The 9444-nt window shown below is 47.8% G+C and overlaps 1 protein-coding gene across 1 annotated transcript; it reads left to right on the top strand.

Annotated features, from left to right (window-relative positions):
• Positions 1–157: 157 nt before the first annotated feature.
• Arhgap36 (Rho GTPase activating protein 36) lies at positions 158–8097 on the top strand. The gene is made up of 11 exons (XM_015498563.2): positions 158–410; positions 1593–1658; positions 2178–2419; positions 2668–2860; positions 3077–3132; positions 3367–3517; positions 3981–4129; positions 4303–4479; positions 4704–4801; positions 4932–5038; positions 6856–8097. The coding sequence occupies exons 1-11, from the start codon at positions 158–160 to the stop codon at positions 7011–7013; spliced, it is 1650 nt and encodes a 549-aa protein (XP_015354049.1). The 3' UTR covers positions 7014–8097.
• The last annotated feature ends 1347 nt before the right edge of the window (positions 8098–9444 follow it).

Genomic DNA, 9444 nt, shown 5'->3' with positions numbered 1-9444 from the left:
TTTTTTTTTTTTTTTTAATAAGCAACCAGAGGCAGCCCTGCTTGAGGGTGAAGCCGCCTCCCAGTTTTCCCTCCCCATTTACCCCCCCCCCATAGTTCCCTCCACCAGGTCCAGTGACAATTGGATGATGCAGCCTTGATAATCATTCGATTCCAGAATGGGTGGCTGCATTCCTTTTCTGAAGGCAGCAAGGACACGCTGCCCCAGAATCATGCCCACTTTGCTCTTTTTGTCCGCCTTCATTTTTTTAGTGAGCGTCCTGGGAGGAGCCCCAGGACACATTCCCGACAGAAGGATGAAGATGGTGTCAATACACAGCCTCTCTGAGCTGGAGCGTCTGAAGCTGCAAGAGACTGCTTACCACGAACTCGTGGCCAGGCATTTCCTCTCTGAATTCCGACCTGACCGAGGTGAGCTGTACCCTGGAGTGTGGCATCCTCGCCTTTGGGCGAGTGGACCCCCGGGGCCAAAGGGACAGATTTGGGGTCCGGAGGGTCGGGAAGGGTAGCGCCTCTTCTAATTCCCTGGCGCCTGAGGAAGTGGGAGTTGTTGCAGGCTGTCTATTGAATTGCAAAAGAGGTAAAGATTAGTTGAGTTGGGTGGAAGTGGTGGGGGGGGTTGAAGGGTGGTAAAAACGAATGTCAGAGACTGAGTAGAAGTGAGCTCAGGTGAAGAGACGCACGCGCCAGGTGTGTTTCCAGAATTGGGCAGAGCGACTGAGGTGCAGAAGGATACACGGAGAGAGGACTGGGACAGAGACACCGCGTTTGAGAGACAGTGAGAGACACGCACCAAACCAGGCGAAAGAGTGGGAGGGCGGTTCGGGGGGAGGTGGCAGCAGAAGCTGCTGTGTGAGCGCTTCCCACCTCAGCTGGCTACAATCGGGACGCTGCACAGACAGGGTTCGAGCTTGCTCAGGGGTGGGGGGGATCTCCGGGATACCGGCGCAAATTTGGCCACCGAGTAGGGGAGGTTGCGCGGTTGCGCTGCGGAGGGGCGCTTTAGCAGCATTGGAAAGTGCAGGGGGCGGCGGGGGTCTCTAGGTGCGTGCTGAGGGCGCAGTCCGAACTGGGTGAAGCAGAGGGCTAGGAGACCTCGCCGGTAGCCGCAGCTGTGGGATTTGGAGCTAGGGACAGCCAGGTGTCGCCGCTTCTCCTGGCACCGCGCTAGGAGCCGACGGCAACCTGGGTGCTAGAGTGCGTCGCAGTAACTTGGCGACCCTCACTCTCAGAGGCGCTGCGGGTGGAGCCCCTCCCCTCGCCTGTTGCATGATTCAGGCGCCTGAGCGCCCCTGAATTTTATATTTAAGTGTTGTGTCGAGAGACCGCCGTTGCGTAGCAAGATGCGCCTTAGGTTATCTGGTTTGATTAAATCTTCGGAGTTTTTGTATGTGTAAGATAAGATTGGTCCTGTTGTCTGGCAGGGAAACTGAGGCTGGGAGAAATCAAAACATTTATCGCGGGCTGGAATGAGCTCCCCCTCCCCCTTTCCCTGCTCCCTGCTGCGGATTAATGTATGGCCATGCTTGAGTAACTTATCTGAGCCCTATTTGTATGTAAGTGTGCGTTTCTTTTCTTTTTCTCTTCTTGTAGCTCTACCCACTGACCGTCCCAACACCTTGGAGAAGTGGTTTTTGATTCTGAGAGGACAAGAGAGGGGTGAGGGGCTTCTGTATTTTCTTTGAGAGAAATAGGGTGCTGCACCCCTCCCCCCATAGTGTGCCCCTGGCTGCTAGAGACTGGGCGGGGCCCACTGCCGCCCAAGTCACTCCCCCTCCCTCCCAGAAACCCCTCAGAAGGTGATATCGGGAAATGGCTCAAAGCTGAGGCACAAGGGGCGGTCCTCCTAGAACAGCCTAATTAGGCCTTTGGGTGGATGAGCCCCAGACTGCTCAGCCTGAGATCGCCCTTCTTGTTTCTAGGTGGTCACCCCCTGGCAGGAAGGATCTTAAGCCCCTTCTGGGTAGTTGAGTGGGGCTGAGTTGAGTGTTGAATACTTTTGTGTAAATACTGCTGGGTCTTTTTGGCTAGCTCCCCAGGGAGGGGCACTGCAGTGTGGAAGGGGTGGGGTTGACTGCTGGAGGTTCTTGGGGGAGGGTGGCTGTCCCTGCAGTTCCTCCCCATATAAGTGCTGCGGGGCTTTGAGGTTTCTCATTCTTTCTCTCTCTGACTCCCCAGACGTCTCTCTCAAGACATTTGGCATTCGCCTGGAAGAGGTACTGGTGAACGAGCTCACCCGCCGCAAGCATCAAGAACTGACAGCCACAATGCAGATAGAAGAAGCCACCACCGGTCAGGCTGCGGGCCGTCGTCGTCGGGGAAACGTGGTGCAAAGGATGTTTGGCCGCATCAGGCGCTTTTTCAGTCGCAGGCGGAATGAGCCCACCCTGCCCCGGGAGTTCACTCGCCGTGGGCGTAGAGTGAGTTAAACTACCAGGTTTCGGACAGGGGCCATTCCTGAGGTGTGCAGTGATGTGGGGCAAGAGGGTCAAGGCTTCTATCCTCATGGGGGGGGGGTGGGGGCTAGACAGGTAAAGGAAACATTCTGAAAGGGTGTACTTGGCTTGCTACAGAGAATCTCTCCTGTTTTGAATGTCACATGCAGTACTCGTGTCTAAATCTAGACCTTGTTCTCCCCCATTTTAATATTGTCTGGATTTCTCCACAGGGTGCAGTGTCTGTGGATAGTCTGGCTGAGCTGGAGGACGGGGCTCTGCTGCTGCAGACCCTGCAACTTTCAAGGGTTTCATTTCCTATTGGCCAGCGACTTCTTGGATCTAAAAGGAAGATGAGCCTCAATCCGATTGCCAAACAAATCCCCCAGGTTGTTGAGGCTTGCTGCAAATTCATTGAGGAACATGGTAAGGGAGCTGCAAATGGTTAAATTACAAAAGGAAGCAATTAAAGAGAAAGAGGATGTTATAGAAATACAGAAAAAAGAGATCATGGGATCAAGGGCTTGGATAAAATTGCCCTGGCACTTGTAGAGGTTAGGATGCAGCTCTTAAGGAAGGAGAAGGGAAACACCATGGGGAAAGGGGTCAGATTTTCAGGATCATCTGCTTTCTTTCTTTCAGGCTTAAAGGCAGTGGGGATTTTCACCATTGAGTATTCACCATTGAGAGTGCGTAAGGTAAACTGACTATGTTTACACGTTTGGTTCTTGGTCAAGTAAAAGAAGATGGAAGTGGGGGCTCGCCTATAGACATGATGGTAGTTTCATGACTGTGGAAATAAGGTATTCTTTCTAGTCCCCAACATACAATATTATGCTAGCTACCTCCCCTGAAGCCTGGGACTTCCTGAAGGAATGACCAAGAGGGAGCCTGTAGTGAGCAGGACAAACCATGTCTCTTCTCCCTTGTAGCTCCGTGAAGCATTTGATCAAGGTCTGGATGTAGTGCTGGATGACAATCAGAATGTGCATGATATTGCTGCACTCCTCAAGGAGTTTTTCCGTGACATGAAGGACTCTCTGCTGCCAGATGATCTGTACATGTCCTTTCTTCTGACTGCAAGTAAGTCTTCTGCCCTCCCTTGTTGGGGCAAGGGAAGGAAATGTCAGAGGTCTAGTGACCCCCGAGGACCTAAGTCCAAAAGAACATCAAAAGATGAAAAACACCTCTCTAGGATATAATATGCATATTATTTGTCAATTAAAAATAAAAATCTTCCCAAACCGTCTCCAAGTTACTTTGTCTCTTTATAATTCTGTTACTTGGGAATTTCTCTAGTTTCTTAAAACTGTGTGTGCCCTCTCAGGGCAAAGAACCACCCAGATTCTGTAGAGGTCTGGTTTTCATGGTGGGAACACTTATTACCCTTAGGGTTCCTGAACTCAAATCTTTGTACACAAGTAAAGGCAAGTTATTTAGGTAGTTTCTGCATAGCCATCAGCAATTTGGAGTAGCTCATCTCCCTTGGTATTGGGTTGCTGCCAAGGCCAGCCCCCTAAGCTGGTCCCTCTTTTCCTTTTTTCAGCTCTGAAGCCCCAGGATCAGCTTTCTGCCCTGCAGTTGCTTGTTTATCTGATGCCACCTTGCCACAGTGATACTTTGGAGCGCTTGCTGAAGGCATTGCATAAAATTACTGAGCACTGCGAGGACTCCATTGGACTTGATGGACAGCTGGTAAAAAGATCAGGGAAAGGGTGGTGAGATCTGTAGTAGGGGACATGTGCGCAAGTGTATGAGAAAATATAGTGGTAAAAAGAAAGTGAAACAAATAAAAAGAGGTGTATATCCATTTGTACAACTTCTAATACTATCTCAAAGTCAGTCATTTTCTGCATTCCTGTACCTAGGTTCCTGGCAACCGCATGACCTCCACCAATTTGGCTCTCGTGTTTGGATCTGCTCTCCTGAAGAAGGGAAAGTTTGGCAAGAGGGAGTCCCGGAAGACAAAACTGGGAATTGACCACTATGTTGCTTCTGTCAATGTGGTCCGTGCCATGATTGATAACTGGGACGTTCTTTTTCAGGTAGGTGCAAATTTTGGATATTCTTATTTCACACAGTCCTCTTTTGTTCACCAAGCAAGGGAGAATTGTATGTGGTTACCAAAGCAGGCAGATAAAGTTCCCAGTCTAGAATTTCCTTCCAAATTAGACGGTCATGAGGTTGTCTTTCAATCCTGGTACCCGATGGAGACATAAATGAAAAGGTGCTGAGCAATAAAGACTAATATTGCTAATTTTACTCTCAGGTGCCGCCTCATATTCAGAGACAGGTTGCCAAGCGTGTGTGGAAGTCCAGTCCTGAAGCTCTTGATTTTATCCGTCGCAGGAATCTGAGAAGGATTCAGTGAGTTTTTTTTTTTTTTTTTCAATTTAGCCTAAAGGACATTATTCTATGGGGGCTTCCAACTCCAGATGATCTTTATGTTAGTTAATGCAAGTACAAAATAACTTGTTCAACATTCCTTTCCATTCAGGAGTGCACGCATCAAGATGGAAGAAGATGCTTTACTTTCTGATCCAGTGGAAACCTCTGCTGAAGCCCGTGCTGCTGTCCTTGGTCAAAGCAAGCCCTTTGATGAAGGTCAGTTCCCTTCAAGAGGTCAGGCCCTTCCTGAAGGTCAGTTCCCTGCAGGGGGTCAGGGCTTTCCTCAGGATCAGGGCCTTCCTCAGGGTCAAACCCTTGCTCAGGGTCAGGCCCCTGCTGAGGACCATGCCCTTCCTGAAGATGAGTACTCTGAGGAAGATTTGTCAGTCAATGAACAGCTAGCAATTGAATATTTCAATCAAGTAGTCTTTGGGAACAATCAAGGTTTTATGCTCCCAAATGACCTTGAAATTGAAGGTTCATACCTTGACGGCATACCAGAGCTTGATGAAGAAGATTATGATGGTGATGATGATGATGATGGTGACGACAACGACAACGATGATGATGATGGTGATAATGATGACGATGACACCTTGAATTTTGGTAATCTTCCTTCTCTTGCGGATATTCTAGGACCAGGTGAAGAAATTCCAGAACTCATTGAGATCCCAGACTTTGAAGAAATACCTAACTTTGATCCAGTTCCAGAACCCGAAGGACCCTCACATGTGCAAGTAATCTTGAACCCTCTAGGAAATCTGAATCCCAATCTCGAACAAGGACCAAATTTTGAAAACCACCACAATTTTGGCCTGGCAGAAGTTTCCCATCTTAACATAATCCAGAACAGTGAAGAAATCCCAGAAGCTGGTGAAATTCCAGGTAATGAGGAAGCCCCAGACAATGCAGATGTCTCAGATAAGGATGAAACCACAGATTATGATGACCCTAGTCTTGAAGAAATGCCAGCTATTGATGAAGCCCCATGTGTTGAAAAATTCCCAGAGGTCAATGGGATTTCAAACCCTGAAGAATTTGATGTTGAAGAGGTCCCAGCTTTTGCTGGCCTCCCAAATGATGAAGAAATCTCAAGGTATGAAGAAGCTGCGGAATCTGAAGACCCCACCCCTGAAGAGGTCCAGGCTATCCATGTGATCACAGCCCTTGAAAATACCATCTATTTTGATGAAATTCAAGATCTGGAAGAATCCTCAGATGTGGAGGAATGTTCAGGGGACAAAGAAGACTCTGACATTGATGGAAACAAATACTCTGAAGAAAACCCCATTCTTGAAGGTTACCTTCCAGTTCTCAGTGTGGTTCCAGAACCTGAGAATGCCCAAATTCAAAATGAAACCCCAGATTGTCAGGAAGACCAGGCTTTTGAAGATGATGAAATTGACACTGTGACTCCAGAAACTGAAGATGTCTCCATTTCCAGTTCAATTCCAGACCCTCTGCCATCCGTGGCTGTCAATCTGGAAGAAGTCATGAATGTGGATGAAGTCCCAATGCCTAAAGATGTCAACCCTAAAGAAGTTCAGAATCCAAAGGCAATTCCGATTGGTAAAGAAGACTCAGATGTTGCATCTGCTGTAGATACCACTGTCCTTAAAAATGAGTCTCAGCCTAGCCCTGAGTCATTTAAGAGTAACATCTATTTTGTGTCCTTTATGCAGTGCTTTAAGTTTCCGGTTCCAGCTTTGATACTCATTTGCTTGGTAAAATTAGTGAACCTTCTTTTTATGTGGTGGTGGTTATTAGGTCACCGTCTTCCCCCTGTACCTGGTGGTGTCATTAATTTGCTCTGAGCTTGGTCTCTATTCTGTTCCCTAACCTATCTTTCCAGTTTCCACAGTGGTGAGAGCTTTAGAAACTTCTGTGCTGTTAGCTTCAGTTTACTGACTCCTGAAATGGGGATAATCATTCCTGCCCTGTCTTTTCTCATATTGTATTTAAAACCCAAAATTAGATCCGCGGGCCTTGGGTGCTATCTGATGTCTAGGAGTAACATTGTTACTATTTTCCAGGTTCCTCTGAGGAGCCAGCCGTGCCTCCCGGCACTGCCCGTTCCCATGACGATGAGGAAGGAGCGGGTAATCCCCCCATTCCGGAGCAAGACCGCCCATTGCTCCGTGTGCCCCGGGAGAAGGAGGCCAAATCTGGCATCGGCTACTTCTTTCCTTAGGTGTTTTTCCTCCTTTAAGGTGCCGGACAGGGGAAAAGGGTGGGGGTAGACCTGGGATGTCACAGGAAACATGAAGGAGAATCTTTGAGATAGATCTGAGAGGAGTTCCACCTGATGCTCGGGTCAGGATAGGAATTCCCAATACACTGCCAGCCCCTTCACTGGGGATGCTTGGTCTCCTCAGCTGGTAAAAGCAGAGATGTTTCTGTGTCATGCCCAGGCTCCCTGGTGCTACCTTGCCTTTCTCTTTTACCCTTGGTCTTGGCTTTCTCACACTGCAGCCCTCCTTTAATTGATGTTACATTTGTGGTAAACACCTGTCCCAGAGAAGCTCACAAATCTCGAGGTGCTTTCCCTCCCCTGCAGGGGATTGCATGTTTTTCCTTACTTTCCGCCCCTCCTCCCGAGAGCTCTATTGGAAAGGCCCTCAAGAGGCATGCTAGAACGTTAGGTCAGCCTACTGACAGCTGACAATTAATGCTAAATCATGTCACACCAACTCATAGCCGTGTCCCCGCAGCAACTCCGCCGCCTCAGGATCCCCAAACTCCCCCCAAATTATTGAGACCGATGGCTCGTCAAAAAGCCACTCCTAAATTCTGTGCAGTTTTGCTCAGGTCACACCAACGGGGAAACCTCAAGTGTAAGCCTGACTAGCTTTTCTGGGGTCAAAAGTTAGAGGAAAAATTAGACTTTAGTACCTGGATCTGTTTTAAAGACGGCTGGTGTTCACACCATGTTGTCAGCAAAACGGGCTAGTTTAGGTTCGGACACATAGTTCCAAGTAGTTCAAGTCACCTGATTACAAATGTTCTTATCTATCGTCTCTGTAGTTCCTCTATGCAGGACGGTACAAATTTGCGGGACATGCTCTGGTAACACACAGATATGGGTTATGTATGACATCCAAATTACAGCTGATACTAATGGGTAACAACTGCTGAGGTCCATAGAGTGAAGAATGTATTGTATTGAGGGATAGAAACTGATCATACAATGGATAACAACCACAGAGCTCGAAGATTTGTGATTGTTAAAACTTCTCTGGCATTTAATCATTAATAAACATTTGTGTTGTGACAGCGTATATTCCTGCCTTACTGTGGTCTTTTTCCTTTTAATTTTGGGGGGTGGGTGAATAGGGAAGCTGTGACTATACAGCTGAAGGAGGAAAGAGGAAAAGGGATGATGAGATAAAGGGGAAAGGTGAAATAAAAATGGGGTGGGATGGGATAAAGGGCTGGGATGATGAGGAACAAAGGAGGGATGACAGGATAAAAGTGGGGGGTCCTAAATTTAAAGGGGTGGCAGGATAAAGGGAAGGGGCAATATGCAACAAAGGACATGACATGGGATAAAGGGGAGGGGTCACAAAGATATTCATGGGATAAATGGGAGGTATAATAGGGAATTGTGGAATAAACGGTGTGGCTGGGTGCAGAGGCAGGTTGGCAAGGCCCTAAGTAACTCCGTGAGACCCTGTCAACATAAAAAGGGCTGGGGATATGGCTCAGTGGTTAAGCACACCTGGATTCAATCCCCTGTACCAAAATAAAATAAAAAAGAGGGTGTGTGTGGCAGGATAAAGAAGGGATGATTTGGGTTAAGGGTAGAGATAATGGGGAATAAAGAGGAGAGGGTGTCATGGGATAAATGGAAAAGTAACATGGGATAAAGAAAGGAAGGACATGGGATAAAAGGAAGGTATACAGTAGAAAAAGGATGATTTCAGAGAGGGTGGTGTGGAATGAAGAGGAGGGGGTGATAGGGGATAAAGGAGAGGGGTTGTGGGGAAAAACAAGGATCAGATAAAGGGGATGGATGGTGTAGAATAAAGAGAAGGGATGACATAATGAAAGGGGTGAAGTGAAATAAAGGGGTGAGACATGGGGTAAAGGGGAGGGATAATGTGGAATAAATAGGGTGACATGGAACAAGATGGAGGTGACAGGATGGGGAGATAATGTGAATAAAATAGGTGTGGCATGGGATGAAAGGGAGGGGTCATGTGAAGTATAAGGAGGGGATGATGGCAAACTGGTGGGGGGGTAATGTAGAATGAGGAGGGGTTGGTATGTGATAAAGGGAAGGAGTGATGTGAAATACAGAGGCAGGGATGATGGGGTAAAGGAAAGTGGTGGGATTACATGGGATATAGGAGAGGGGGTAGCATGGGATAAAGGGGAGGGATAATGTAAAATTGAGTGGGGGCTTGGATTGTGGCTCAGTGGTAGAGTGCTTGCCTCACACTTGTGAGGCACTGGGTTCGATTCTCAGCACCACATAAAGATAAAGGTATGACATTCATCTAAAAAAATGGAATAGAATACAGGGGAGGGATCAGGTAAATCAAAGAGGAGTGGATGACATGGGATAAAGGGGAGGGGTAATGCAGAAGAAACAAGTGTGTTGCCTGGTATAAAGAAAGGGG

This window comes from Marmota marmota, unplaced genomic scaffold (assembly GCF_001458135.2).
Source record: "Marmota marmota marmota unplaced genomic scaffold, marMar, whole genome shotgun sequence".
Classification (NCBI taxonomy): Eukaryota; Metazoa; Chordata; class Mammalia; order Rodentia; family Sciuridae; genus Marmota; species Marmota marmota.
Note: the sequence above shows the minus strand (reverse complement) of the source record. Positions and strands in the feature narration are given on the sequence as shown.

What these genes read in the sequence shown, in the direction of transcription:
- Arhgap36 (XM_015498563.2), top strand. Translation starts at nt 158, where the DNA reads ATGGGTGGCTGCATTCCTTTTCTGAAGGCAGCAAGGACACGCTGCCCC. An exon ending in TGAATTCCGACCTGACCGAG is followed by an intron (nt 411 to 1,592) that starts GTGAGCTGTACC and finishes CTCTTCTTGTAG; the next exon opens with CTCTACCCACTGACCGTCCC. An exon ending in AGGAATCTGAGAAGGATTCA is followed by an intron (nt 4,802 to 4,931) that starts GTGAGTTTTTTT and finishes CTTTCCATTCAG; the next exon opens with GAGTGCACGCATCAAGATGG.